Source organism: Odontomachus brunneus, unplaced genomic scaffold, assembly GCF_010583005.1.
Source record: "Odontomachus brunneus isolate Ranch 3 - 2012 unplaced genomic scaffold, Obru_v1 Obru_scaffold_059, whole genome shotgun sequence".
In the NCBI taxonomy this organism is placed as follows: domain Eukaryota; kingdom Metazoa; phylum Arthropoda; class Insecta; order Hymenoptera; family Formicidae; genus Odontomachus; species Odontomachus brunneus.
This window is the reverse complement of record NW_022639509.1, coordinates 701,943-717,290: the sequence shown is the minus strand read 5'-3', so window position 1 is coordinate 717,290 and position 15,348 is coordinate 701,943. Positions and strand designations below refer to the sequence as shown.

The 15,348-nt window shown below is 43.2% G+C and overlaps 1 protein-coding gene across 1 annotated transcript in view; it reads left to right on the top strand.

Annotated features, from left to right (window-relative positions):
* The first annotated feature begins 6,659 nt into the window (after positions 1 to 6,659).
* LOC116845891 (arrestin homolog) overlaps positions 6,660 to 15,348 on the top strand; it is a 107,393-nt gene continuing 98,704 nt past the window's right edge. Inside the window, exon 1 of the mRNA XM_032819107.1 lies at positions 6,660 to 6,966. Within this exon, the coding sequence (XP_032674998.1) occupies positions 6,905 to 6,966 (62 nt within the window). The 5' untranslated portion in view covers positions 6,660 to 6,904. The remainder of the gene's footprint in view (positions 6,967 to 15,348) is intronic.

Here is a 15,348-nt window from a genome sequence, read left to right as displayed (position 1 = left end):
TGGTCTCATAAGGATATGGAAATGTTCCTTACCGACATCGATTAACTTTGAATATGTTGCGATTAGAGATAAGAGTGTTTTTTTCTTTTAGCTGCATTGATACTTATCTCGGTGGATGCTATACAGTGACATATTCTCTTAAATATAAATTCTTCCGTTTGAATAGAATAAACAATAGTTTTCATGACAAACTAAAAAACTTTGAGAACAAATATGTTTTCTTATGAAAAATATTTTGTATTATTACAAGTAAATATGTTATTGTGGTGTTCACCGAATTATTTTTATTCCTTAAATATTTTTTCGCTCTCCGTGCGTGTCATTTAAAATTTGTGCAAAAATCCAACGAAAATCAATGAACAACACTTTCATGCGATGTTCATTGTTGTTGGTTCAATCAACTTCCTGTCTTGTCTAGTTCCACGAAGAGACGAAGATCACCGGCGAAGCAACGCTAAAATTGAGCGATGTCGGTGAATCCGACCATTAAACGCGCGGATCATCGTTGAAGGCACGAACGCGGGCGCTCGCAATGGTGCCCAACGGCCCATATGGCAGAAGTGTAGCGCGCCATAGTACTCTCTCCCCCTGTCGGCGAACTGCTCGGCGTGTTCGCCCACCTGAGGCCTAATTGTTACTTAATTATCCGTCCGGCCGCCATGCTGCGGTTTATACGCATTGCCGAGTCAATTATTGCGAGGCGAGCAAGCGTAGCCATCCGCAGCTTTTTGATTCCGGCCGGGGCTTGTGCGCACGTAAATACCTGTTAGCGGCGGTTTTTATCCGCGATTACGATTGCCCGCGACCGCAGTATTGTGGTCGCCGGTCATTATTCGTAATCATTGTATTATTATTCGTGCCCTTCTCTCCCCCGCCTTCCCCCTCGACGCGAAAGCGATTGCGCGAATTGCGAGAAGCGCGTCGCCGCGTAAATGATCGTAACGGATGTCGTGATCGAGAGTACCAGTAAGAGAGAGTCACATTCGCTCTCATTCGCGCATATTTATCACACTTAAGGATTTCGTCTTATAGACACTGTATCATGATATCTCCTGGATTACGTATCATTAACTTCGCGAAAGACAGCGGAACATGACAATTGATTAAATGCGGTTTGAAACAAGCAGATTCGAATTTTCACCGAGATCTCGCGGTGACGGTGCCTCCCTTCCTTTGTACAATGACTGGATTACGTTTAATACGTTCTCACCAGATGAGAGAGAGAAAGAGAGAGAGAGAGAGAGAGAGCGCTTGGCGATGTTATTACATTCTCGGTAGGGGCTTTATCGCCTGTCGCAATAATAATCCATCGCGCGACACCCAAGAGGTGGACATTGCAGCAAACGTCGCCAATAACTCGCAGCTTCGCCCGTACGAACGTGCTACTGGTTTGCGCGTAGGCCGTGTTCAAATTTGCATCCGCAAAAATCCGACAAGGATAATCCGTCACCCGACGATACACCCGGCTCGTCCAGAGCTCCTTCGCGGCCAAGACGTTGGCGAGTCCCCTGGGTCGCAGGACAGCTCGCTGCAGAGACCCCGGTGAAGTTTCGTCTTTATTACCGACGCGAGGGCGACGAGGAGGCTGGCAGAGAGAGGTAGAGAAAGAAAGAGAGAGAGAGGAAGCCGGAGGGGGAGAGGGAGGCAAGGGGGATGATTGATGCAGCTCGGTTATCAGGGACATGGACTGCAGCAGATAGTCGATCCATGGGTCTCATTACCACGACACGAAATGCTCATATTATCGTTATTTTTATTAAACACCGCGAGAGCGCGTACACTCGTCGCGCCACGACGGCCAAGAGACGCGGAGGAAAACACTCCCCTCGCGATGGTTAATCTCCGATGAAACATTAGTCATCGTGAATAATCGTAATAGAGATTAATTCCGGAGAGGTAAGGACGGTAAGGAGATGCAACGCGCACGACACACCTTTCGCCACGCGATGCCAGCGTATCGCGATTTTTGTATTGCGCGCCGGCGTAATTATTTATACTACCTTGACCTCCGAGTGCCATCCTCGCCGGATGGCGTTCCGTCGCCTAATTGGTCGCATTTGCCAAATTCCTCGCATCAAACGAGGGAAAACGAGATTCGGTTTATTCTTTCAGAGAGATAACGATTTTATGTTTTTTTATCTTTTGTTTTTTGTATCACGTCGCGAATTCACGCTCGGGAATCACCATCTCCTTCGTCCTTGGACTCGTTAAACACTTCACGCCACGACAACGATAATAAAGGACGAAAAATGTTGAATTGCACGGTACGCAAGCAATTGTCCGACGCGCAATTTTTCCCAACGATTGGAAGCGTTACCTACGTGTAACGCACGTAGGGACGCAAGCTCGCGGATAATGCGGTTAATTAAACGTACTTACGTCATTATTTTATTAACGGCCGCTTGTGCACGTATCCTCGAGCGCGCGCAGATGTATTCCTGTCGTCCTCGACGCGACCGTCGCGGTCGCGAGGAACCTTCGATGACAATCGATAAAACGTGCGAAGGTAATCACGGCGATTACGCTGTCGGCGATACGCACAGCCGCGCGGTGACATAATGAAGGATAATGAGAGAAAGAGACAGAGCGGTTATGTTCGATTATCAGTCGTAGGCGCGTTCCCTCGCGGTCCGTTTACTTACGTAATGCGTTGTGCGCACACCTGATATTCCGTGGAATCGCGAACAAGTCAATTCCCCCGCATGACTTCGCAAACTTTAGAATGCAAAGTGTAACACGGCTCGCTCGGAGCGGCGTCGTTTCTTAAGAGGGAAATCAACCCGTAAGAAAAGTGCGCTGAGAAGGAACATTTAAAAATTCATCTGTGGGATACACGAAGTTTATTTCTGTAAATAAACTTTCTGGTATTTTTTCTCAGTACAGATTGAGAAAAAAACTTTTTGTTTTTGATCATTAATCTATTTTTTACTTTAATATTACGTATATATAATTGTAATAACTCGATACGATATTTTTTACTATATATATATTTGCTAAAATATAATAATGTTATGATGTGATAATAGCAATAACGTGCAACGTGAAATTTGACAAGGATATCGATTGCAACATTCAACAGTTTCATCTTTAGCGCGATACGCACGTGAATTTAACGATGGACCTGTAGGCTGTATGGAATCCACCAGTATAAATCGCTGCCGGATCTCTCGAGAGCAGTTCCTTATATGAATGGGAACGATTTAGCCTAGTGGCCTCGGCCACGGATATCTTAATTTCGTGAACATTTACCACTTCGGAGAAAGGGGCGAGCCGTGGTGGGAAGCCCGTCGGGCAGTTGTTTTATCTCGCTGCGTGGTCTTGTAGCTAATTTATAAGTCGAGTTAGCGGGTTGATACAAGGACCTGTTCACAAATTAAACGTCTCCATCCGCCGATATCCGATAGGGGACTCGGAAAGCCAGGAAATCTCATCCGATATCTTCTCTTTTTCTCTCTCTCTCTCTCTCTCTCTCTCTCTCTCTCTCTCTCTCTCTCTCTCTCTCTATCTTTCTCTCACTCGCTAGCTATCACTACACTTGTCCCCTATTAACGTTTCCCCATTTTCTCGATCGTTCCGTCGCATTCGCACTCGCTTTTACGACGCACGATAAATCAGTCTATGACTCGGCCCATAAAAACACGACGAAATCGACGTAGGATCTCATTGACGCCTGGTGATCACCAGGATCGAAACGACAAAACGACACTCGAGTTGAAATTCCAACGCTATTTCTTTTTTCTCAGCCCTCCCCCCTCCTTTCTTATCGACCTAACAAATTCCATTGAAATTCATATAAATGTGAATTTCAACTACCTCCTTGCAGCAGCTTCTTTATGATTTTATGAAGAGAAGAATGTTAAATTTTGCGTCGTCTCAAGAGGTGCATATACATGCTTTTTAGAAAAGCAGCAGTGTGCGTCGGATTAGCATTTTCGCTCATACTGTTCAGCGCTCAACGGCTCGCATTTCCCCAGTTGTGTCGTTAAATAATAATATACTTATGTCCTTCCGCTGTCGCGCGAAATCCGCTATCGCAACCCGAACTTTCATAGTCTCTACGCCCGGCATTTAAATCTTATAACGGGTTCATCCATCGTGCCGTTTACTGGCATGACAAATGGTAATCGTACTTTGTTCGCGCCTCGTCGGTTTATCTTGCCCTCTTTCGCTTCGTTCGCTTACAAAGGGAGTTATCGGTATACGTTTCTGCGTTACATTATTTTTCCTACCTCCTACGTTCGGCCATTCCGTAACCCGAACAAAAACCCTCCTCCCGTATAAATCATTTGTCTCGCGGGTCGGGCGGGCGCGCCGACACACTACGTCGAAAATAAATTTCGCCCCGCAAAAGTGGAATAATTGATGCAACGCTTTTTTTTAGTTTAATTTAATGGCGCGCGATACACTGATACGTCGCGCGTATCGGGGATTCCTCGCGCGATATATCGCTCGTCGTACTCAATTCGGGCACTCGTCATTTACGCGGCAAACACATTTTCACGAGTTTAATAAAGGAACGTGTCGCTTTCACGCGAAATAGCCGGAATATTGTGTACGCTTCTGAAAATACAACGCACACAGAGGATACACAATATTTCCAAATCCGCGCCACGGTATATTTTTTCCATTAATCTTTCTTTTTTTTTGTTTGTTTTTGTTTTCGCGACAGTTGCATTCGCGCAGTAGCATTCGGGATCAGGAAATCGCGTAAGTGACGACCGACGTTCCGTTTTCACGGAACATGCCGCCATTCAGAACGTACCATGCCGCGATTCGTGTCGACGGACTCGTAAATCGGCAAATAAGAAGATAAGACGTGGTATCTGTAAATCAGCGGATGATACGGCGAGACCGAGTTACGAGCTGTACGGAGTTTACGATGTTGGACGTGACAGCTCATTCCCGGACCCACTCCCGTCGAGCGATTCGGAGACGTACACATGTTTATACACTATATTCAATTGCGTGTATTTTCAAAATTAACGCCTTTGAGACCAAGTCAGCCTCTTGAATTCATTGAACGAAAAGATTTGTCTTTCGCTGTCGCGTTTATCTGAGAACGTGATACCTCTTCGAAGGACGAGAGAGTCCTCGATGCTGTAATTAACATTACATATATAGCAACGCCATTCCTCATGTGATCGCACATCTTAACTCGATCTTTCGTTAAACCCTCGTAATCGCATCCCTTTTTTCTCGGTGACGGGCAAACGGCGACAAAAGAAGGCAGAAGACTCGGACAACTCTGTCTTTCGAGGGATGGGACGTGGTTAATAATATGTGGCGCTCGGCTTATCTTAACGGGCATGGGTATTCGTTCGCGCGAGAGTCTCTCGCTTTAATCTCGGCTAATCACGGCTCTATTTAGATCCGCGCCGGACCGGGGGTGTTTCTTTAAGAGGATATCCGTGTTGAACTCGGCCGCGTTCAGTTTACGGCTCTTTAATCGGCCGAAATTTGTAGCCGCACGGTAAAAACGTCTTCCTGACACCTACGGCCACTTCCTTCAGGCCGTGCTCGCGAGAAGCAGCGGTTCTCAGGATGGATAACATAATTGCGGTTCGTTGAACGTGCTTTAAGAACTCGAATGAACGAAAAAAAGAAAGAGACAGACTCGTTACTCACTTTCGTCGCGTCGAATAAATTGCGACGGCACCTCCGAATCGTCCTTTTCACTTCTTCATTATAACGCGCGCTAACATTGACAGTCGCAATTAGGTCGGAATTGAAGTTCGCGATCGAGTGATCCATCGTCGTTGATCCGATCTCCCGGTGTCGTTTTCCCCGTCTGCAACGCCCGATAGACTCTGATTCATCGAACAGCTGATTACGATCATTTTGTACTTGACGCGGTTAGAAAAATGATGCTCTCGTTGACTATCAATCCCGCGGAAATTGCAATGCTCTCCCGCCGTCTCACTGAGGTCCCTCTCACATAGTCCCATCATTAACGTCACCGCTGATACTTCATGATCGTTACGATGAGACCAATTACTCATACCAGCCTCCACCGTTTCTCGTCTATCTCCTCGACTATCGTCCGAGAAGGCTGCGCCCGATTCCCGATTCTCACATTGCAAAAATACATCTAATACTCTGTCCGTAATAAATGTTGCTAGCTTCTATGTGACCAGTCGCGCGCGATACGGCATTAAATAATATCTGCGATAACAATAATTAATAGTACTCAGTTTTACTTCACTCATCGTTCTCATAGATCTGTTTTCAGCACATGCACACATTAATCTTTCGCTATGAAGGAGATAATGGCGCGACAATTTATTGCCTATTTCTGCGCGTGGCGAACGGACGAGTAATAACAACAAAAAATTGACTATTCAGACGGTAAAACGCAAAATCAAAGCGCTGATGTATGTGCTGCACGTTCGTCATATTTTTCGTCGCTGACCGCTGCAGATGCTTGTTTGCTGCTATTTTTTACTTCCGAGACGCGTAGGTAAATTTGACCGCCTTGTAGATCGGGTATTTTGACTGCGAGATTACCCGATACTTATTGTTGTGCGACAGTGCGATATGCGACAGTACTGGAAAACTATCAACAATAAAAATGTAAACTCATCCCCTTCCATCGCCAACGGTCGTCGATCATCAACGAGCCCAGGCGATCTCATAATCAAAACATCCGGAACCTTCGAGGCGGTTATGTTTACTTGTGTGCCTCGCGGACTATTCCGTAACTTCTTATTCAGTTCCGGGTCGGCAAGCGACACGCACACTTCGCGCCACGTGTGTCGGTGTGCGTTATCTATTGTTGTTCTCGAGTGATTAAACTATTTCGTCGTATCGCGTTATTTGACACGTGTGTCTTCGCTTGAATCGTGTCTAAGCGAATGTCAGTGTCAGTACAAGTGCTACGACGAAGCAGCTAGAATTCAAGATCGAAATGCCAAGATGGAGAATAGAGGACACTGGGAGGCGGACAGCGGTACATCATATAATTTCAAGGTATGTCAAATCATTTATTACACAGTAAGTTTTAACGGACGTTCGATTAATTCATCGAAAGTACAGAAATACCCGAGTCGAAATTTAGGCCGGCATTCATAGCCTGTCATTATTTAATAGATAATAATAGCTTCGTGAATCTATGATTATTCGTCGAGCTGCACTTATTACATCATTTCATATAAGAAAAATATCTGTCCAGACAATCTATGAGTAGGAATTTGTAATTATGCTCTCAATAAAAAAATGCGAAATAATTTACAGCTATGAATACGGGCCTTCAAATATAATATAAATCTCACAAGTGTTGATTTTCACATCTAATAATGCTTCTTTGGTCGCGAGTTCTTGTTGACATTAGCCAACGTCTTTGTCGCCTCTGTTTAATTTTTGTTATTGTAATCGAATTTAAAGTTAAATCACTATTAATAAACAGCATTATTGGATGTATAACTGTTATTTTCATCTTTCCAGCTTCATATCAGCTTTTTTAAAAGCTATAAATCTCATCAAAACTTCCAAAAAAGAAAGAAAGAAAAAAGGAAAAACGGGAAAAAAAGAAAAAAGGAAAAAAGGGAAAAAAGAAAAAAGGAAAAGGAAAATTAGGAAGAGATGAGATTAAGTGTTGTTCTTTTATCCATCTACCTATATATACTTAATCTTTATTAAGTAATTTAACATTAGTTTATAAGAATTTCATTCGAATATAGCTACACTTCGCCAATTGTCAATTACGTGTTCATATTTGCTAATTCGTGTTAACGGTAACACCACGCATCGCTTATTATCGTATGATTTCTGTAATCGTGCGGTATCAAGTAATTATCGAGCGGTGCAACGATCGTGAATGGCAACTAGCGAGTGGTTTTTATACATCGAATACACTCATATTCGCTTCGGGGGAGTAGTCGCTTAAGCTATGTAAATAATATAGGCACACGTATAAGGTGAGTAGTGGAGCCAGACATTTGAATATAGCCACACTTCGCTTATTTCCATTCGCGTGTGTACATACACATTCGCCAATTAACATATTAATGTAAAATAACACCACACCTCGTTTATATGGCGTATCGAGCGATAACTGATTGTTTGTTCTCAATTCGAAAAGAGATATCTTTTTGAAGACTCTGGGAATCTTACGTATGGATGAGATTCGCGTTGTTGTTGTAATTTCTCGAACTTCTCCTATTACTTCTTTGACTCTTTCGTTGAAAACCTTAACCTCAGGATTTCTCCGTGTTGTTTAGCAATGTTTTACAATATTTTACAATATTTTACCTTGCTCTACTTGACATAATAGAGCTACGAAAGGATAAAGATAGACAGAGAATTTTTATTATTATTATTATTATTATAGGACAGATGGGCCGAGGATTGTTATTTCTTCCGGGATTCGCACAAACGTTATGCGTTTTTTTCCGGCCAAACAGGCCGACTATCGCGAATGGCAATGAGCGAGTGTTGGTTTTATGTATTCGATGCATCCGGAAGTTTAATTTTTCCGGCATTTTCTCCGCGCAGCGAAGCAATAGCTTTGATCGTATCGTGCATCTCTAGACTTTGTTATTTTGTTCGAAAACATCGAAGTGAACATCGGATCTCGAATCTTTATCGAATCGCAATTGTTTCGAGTGGCCCGCGGTCCAAGGACTGAATTCTATTAGAATATATCGAAATAATCGAACGCGTTAAATAATTCTTGAACGAGTGCTTCTTTAACTTAAGTTCTTTAACCCTGACAATAACACAAAGTGCTTCCCTAATATTCTGGTGTAAGCTTGTGATTCTAATTTACTTTCAAGAACTCTCTAAAAATTATATATAACAACCACATTAAAAGTAAAAAGAAAACAATGATTACAACTTACGATAAATGATTTGACAAATTTTTAATCAATTTTCTGGTAAGATATTTTCAATACATAAAACGAGCGTGTTGCTGTCAGGGTTAACATCTTCGAGTTTTCTCAACATTAAGAAAACGACAGTAAACAACCATCTGCAACATCAAGGTAAGTCAATAGTTTGTATATCCAGATTCTTTATTGACTTTTCAAATTCAATGGAATTTGCAGGATCAATGTAGAATCAAAATTTCGACTCGGGTAAACAATCTCAGTCAGTCTTTCTTTAAGTCTCTGTAATAATTAGTCACGATTTCTACACACAGAAAAATATCGTCCTGCTAAGAAAAGCGAGTATTTACTTTCCTTTTTTTATATAATAGTTTTCTTCAATAAAGAATAGTCTTAAAATGTACTCATCACGAATTTTTGAAAAACTTATTATCATGTACTCGAAAAAGGAGTTTATTTTCATTGTGAGAATATTATAAAACTTCGAAGAAAAAGTTGACTCGACTCTAAGCAGTAAGCAAATTTTTGTTTTTTTTAATTTAATATTTTCGACTGAAAAATGTTAGAATTCTATCAAGATTCTTGATAGAATTCTTGATAGAATTCTATATTTTGAATAAGTTTGATGGAATCATGTATTTTTCTATGTGTAGTATCAAAAGGGCACAATTTGTATAAACATCTCGAGATTCATCTTGAGATTCGAGAATCTATATAAATATCTCAAGCCCACAAGCCTGACGCTACTTGTAGGCTAAACGTAAAATCTAAGTTTCGACTCTGGAAGTCGACAACAATCCATTGCTGCCACGATCAATTTGCCCCTTTCATCGAATATAGATTTCATGAATCGCATAACGCGCAAGAAAATTGATAAGAACTGCTTGATTAATGGTTAAGCTCCGCTCCACTCGCACAACACCGGCTTGTTTCCTATAAATATTAACGGTACTTTGACAACGCGCCCAAGATCGATTGCGACGCCGTCATCATTTCATCCACGGTTACGCTCGATAGGACTTAATGCCTACTTTTCGAGACCCGATCTTCATCTTCATATCCATCTCCCCTGTATCACCGTTCCACGGTATAAGCGAGTCCTTGCCTTAACCACAGCGACCGATTGCCCTATCATTTCGATCGAGGTGCACTTGCGCCGGTGAATAAGGCAGCGAAAGAGAGGCGCAGCCTTGCAAGTTGCAGTCGATGAACAAAATCATGATTGCACCGATCGCACCGATTGCACCGCGGCGAGTCGTCATTAGCGATCGATCGGGAGGTAGGGAAAAGATAGGGCGGACAAAACGACGGAGGAAGATGAAAAGACACATACACATATATATTTAAACATTGAAAAAAGAAAGAAGCAGGGGAGGGGAGAGGGCGACGGAGGCAACAACGAAAAAGAATGAAGCGGGGGAGAGGCTCATCGAAACCTCGTCAATGACGAACCTGCGCGTCCGGTTTTGATCCGACATTAGTTCGGCCCCGTAACATTAAAATTAATAACATTTCGGCCGTGCGTTATCGTTATTATTACCGAGCAGGTGCCGTTGCGTGGTGTGTTTTTGTAGTTACGGTGGTTTGATTTCGCGTGACTACCCGACATCGAGCTCGAAACTTATATATGAGAGGGTGTGCGTATGTGCGCGCGCGCGCACAAAACGCATACGTGGGTGTACGCGTGTGCTGATCCTGTTTCATACCATATTTCTTTGCTAAACGTTAATCTTCTCTTTGCAAGCGTACGTAGCGACATATAATAGCTACGCGAAAATCGATTATGTATATATAGAACGTTAAGTTCTCGATGGTTCCGTCTACCTACGGCTTGCTCGACGGTTCAGGTTCTATAGTAACTTTTTCCACAGTAAAATATAAAAAAAAAAAATTAATTAAATATAAAAAAATGTGTTTTTCCATACGATGTTCTTTTCTCCTGAGAATAAACATGGTTTTTTACCTTCGAATAGGCTTGTCTCGAAATACCTCTCATCGGCAAATCAGCCATCAGTAATATCGTGATGAAGAGATCTTCCGCGTTCTCGGGCAATCGTCGTGCTTCTTTGGCAAATTGAATCGTAAAAATAACCAGAACGCGAGATACGCACGCGCACACGAGTCCAAGGACTCTGTAATTATCGCGGTGAAAATCCTGGAATAACTGCCTCCGTAATCGTTGTCCTCAGCGTGTAATGCGTTTCCACGAAATGCATCTCGTCACTCTTTCCCCGTAAGATCGTTTCCTACAATCATTCCATTATCGTCGTTTTAATCGAACGTCTTGTGTGCGTGATTGAGCTGAGATGGAATATAAGTGCCGACCGGCTCCAGATTCCAGTCTTGCCCGTCTGTGGGAAAAATGGCTCTTGCATTAGACGGGTAGGATACGTACGTGGCGCGGAAGCGAGCCGGATTAATATCCCGACGAGCATATTATTTCGAAATATCTCTTGCGAGAGCGCAAGGCAGTTGCAGTTATGGCCACTCGAAATAGGTGACAAGTGCCGCAAATAATGCAGTTTATTCGAAACTAAGAGGCGTAACTAAAAAAGCAAGAAGAAAAGAAAACAAAATTGCTCGTCATATATTTACTTGATATTTATTATTCGTCATTAATTTATTCGCTCTCTCGTCATTCTAAGTTCTCGCGTTCCCTTTTTCAAGTTCGCGCGTTCCGTGTTTTCGGGAATACATTAACCGCGGAAATCGAGACAGCTACGTACACACCTGGTATCGGATTAGACGCGAGTCCGTGTCTCGAGTACCGAGTGGCCTGAAATCGCGGACTGGAAACAATCGTCGCGAGTGCGCTTTGGCGCCTTTGAGCCAGCCAAGGCTGTTGATATCGGCTCACTTTGAGCGAGCAGAGCTCGCTATACGCCGTATGAATTTCAAATAAAGTCCACCCCTTCTCCTCGTCGAGTGCACATACGCATACATACGTACACGCGCGTACACACACATATATCAAGGCGAACGAGCGCCGTTAGTCTTCCTCCTGCAGTTTCGTAGACGCGCGAAGGGGATGCTGCGAAGGACCGACGATCGTCCTTCGCTCGCTAGGAAACTTTCCAACACGAAGATCTTACAACCATCAGCGGTGCTCATAGCAGCTGCGGTTGCAGCGATTGATTCGAACTACGCGCAGTCCTTTCGGAAGGACTACGGGGTGTCCAACACTCGGCAAATGTCATTTCGAGATAAATCGTCTTTCCCCCGATGTGATATTTTAGAAGGAGAAATATCGTAGATTTTAGAATCTTAAAAGTTTATACCACATCGAGAAAATTTTTATAGTGAAAATTACTATGGAATTTTTTAATCGAGAAATAAATCGACATTCTGCAATAATTTATCACTCTTTCATTTCATATATGTTATTTATATTTTAGGAACTTAAATTAAAGAATTTTAGGAACTGAAATTAAAAAATTTACTATGTTCTTTAGCAAGACAGATCTTACTGCTAGCCTATTCTTGCACTACTAGAAACCTAATAAATTTGAAAAAATTTATAAAAAATAAGCAGCTATAATATTCTCTCTATATATTAACTGAAGATAGAACACAATTTTTTTGGATACATCTATATGAAAAGAACATTATAGTTTTTTTCATATAACTTTTTTGAATTTTAATATATTTTTAGTAATCCAGGAATAGACGGTCACTAAGATCTATCCTGCTAAGAAACATAATAAATTTCGTTAGAAACAATATTTTAAAAACATATTTCATAGTCTCTAAAATATAAATAGCACATATAAAATAAAAAAGATAGTAAATTACTATAGTACGTCAATCTATTCCATAGTTACAAAATCTTATGGTAATTTTTAATACAATTTTTTTACGTATGTATTTCTTGTCTCACATATCTGATAGTGCGTGCATTGTCTCTGTTTAATTTTATTTAATTGCAACAACTGCATTCGATTACAATGATTGAATTCACTCGAGATCCGCGCAAAGCTCCTGCATAAAAAAATTTCAGAACATTACATATCTTAGTAATAAACTTATACCAATATATATCGCGCGCGCGACAATCGGCGACAAGCGACTTCTTCAGCGCGAGCAACTCAAATCTGTCGCTCGTGCATCGTTACATCCACTCCGCTCCGCGAAGACGATTTCGGATGTGAATCACGGCTACGACGTGTACTCCAAAACAAGTGCGTATCGTTTGATGTAGGCGCTTTAATATTAAAATTGGCAACACTTGTATGATGTGCGAGGCACGAAGATGATGGGACCGTGGGTTACCATCGGAGGTTGAACCTACCGTTCAAAGGAGTTAGCGAGATTTTACGGAGCTCTCTTGCGATTAATCAAACGACGATCTTGCGATAATTAAGAACCTCGGGTGGGGGAATTCTCTAAAGACACTAAGAATTAATCAAGGGATACGCGATGTGTGTTGCAACGGGCGATGTATGCTGCCGCGTCACGAGATTTATAGCGGAGCCCGTTATCGTTGCCACCTCGGCGAGACGGTTCATGAACTGTTTATACTTATAATATAAATCGCAAATCGCTAACTTCTCCGCGCTTTTAATATGTCCGAAATCACGTACTGTGTAAATTTTTAAGAAGAGAGCGAAGAAGAGATGTCAAAAAATAAATAAATAAGTACTGATAAATGCCGCATATGTACGGCAATAAGGAATGAATCAAATAACAATAAATCTTCGTCTTCCTCCTGGTGCATCGCGGATATAAAAGCACGGAGCACGAAACCGGATGGGAGCCGACGAGACGTCGAAGTCTCGCCACAGACGCAGGTTGAGAGCAGGAGCAAATCGTTAGCCGTTAAATTCCCTTGTCGTCGTGGAAATACAATATAACCGCCGCCGTCTCTCGCGTGATGCCGGTGTTTAGAGCCGCGAATAGCACCCAAGAAAACCAACAACAATGGCGACGGGTACGATTGTCTAACGAATTCGGTCTTTCATCGCGCCATCAAGCATCGCCGCGTTCGTGACGGCGTCACCTAACGAGAGGCAGGCTCTCGCCGCTGGAGAAAAAGGCAGGAGGCATAAAATTGTTTGTTAGTCCGGCGTGCACGTCAGGAAGCAGGCGAAGAAAGCTAAATGGCAGAGTAAAGCGGCGCAGATGCCCTCGGCAGAATCGCGTGACGCTGGCGGTGTCCGCCGAAGGCGACGAAGGTGTAAGAGACCGGGAGAAAGAAGGAGAAAGGGCCCGATTCTCGCACTGAAGCGAGCACTGGAAGCTGCGTTACGTTCTTGGCATGCTTCGTCTGCCTCTCGCTAATTTCACGCTCGTGCTCGGCCTTGCGATCAAGCAAATTACTCGTGTACTCCTGAAAAGAGACTCCGAGGTGGAGTCAATGTTTTTTCACGCGCTTCATTTAACGATACTCGTTCTTTTTCCCGTCTCCACTTTACGGTATCATTACGGACGAATAATAATGTTAATTGTTTTGTCAGAGTATTAGAAAGAGGGTATAGATGGTCTCGACTGAGTGCAGGCGCTTCGGCAGGGTCCTCAAGGACTTCAGGGTGCTCGCTAGTAGTTCCCCGTACGAATCCCGTACGCGACGAATTTTTGCGCATAGATAGATAGACAGCAGGATCCCGTGACGGCGATCGCGTGCTACCGGCGCAAAAAGGGGTGAACAAAACCGGCGCGAATTAGCGGCAGTTGCGACCGGAATCGATCTGTGGTTTCGCCGTCATGTGTTTCGGCGGGAGCGCCGTTCGGTGCCTTCTCGTTGCCTTCTACGCGACTCCTGCCCTCCGTGGCTGCCTCCATTGTATTCTTTTTTGCGGAAAAGGAGCTCACGTAGTGAACATATGCCTAATCGCCGCCGTGCCGGCAGGCCGCGAAGAAATCTGTTACTCGAACGAAAATCGCCGGATCGGGGCCCCGCGGCTTGTCAATGGAGGGGCCGAGAACCGCGACGGGTATTATGCACCTGCCTACCGCGTAACCGAGATCACGAAATCCTCACCTCTATCCGCCCTCTATCTTTTTCTTTCTCTCCCTCTCTCTCTTTCTCTCTCTTTCTCCCTCGACCCGCGACGTCCGTGCAAAATAGTGCACGCGTGTGTGCCCATGGACAATGCAGTTGCGCCATATGGACGTTGCGATCCTCAGAACGTGCAGATCCTCGGCTTGATTCAATCAGCCGCGTATCGTCTGTCACGAAGCGCGGACGTATATTCGTGGTTTCGCAATTTTGCATGAGATTAGCAGCCGTTCTGGGGCGCAGAGGGGAAACGCGACGAATAATTTGGACCAGGTATTCGCTTATCGACAAGATAATGTCGCCTATTCTTGTGTTCTCGAATAATTGAGCTTCGAGAGTGTAAGGAACGTCCGAAAACACCTGCGACTATCGAGCGAATTATTACATTAATTTCTCTATATAGAAAGGAGCGTCTACACCGAGAGCTTTAAGAGAACGTAGGTTATGTTGAAAAATTCTCCTGAATTATATATATATATATATATATATATATATATATATATATATATATATATATATATATATATA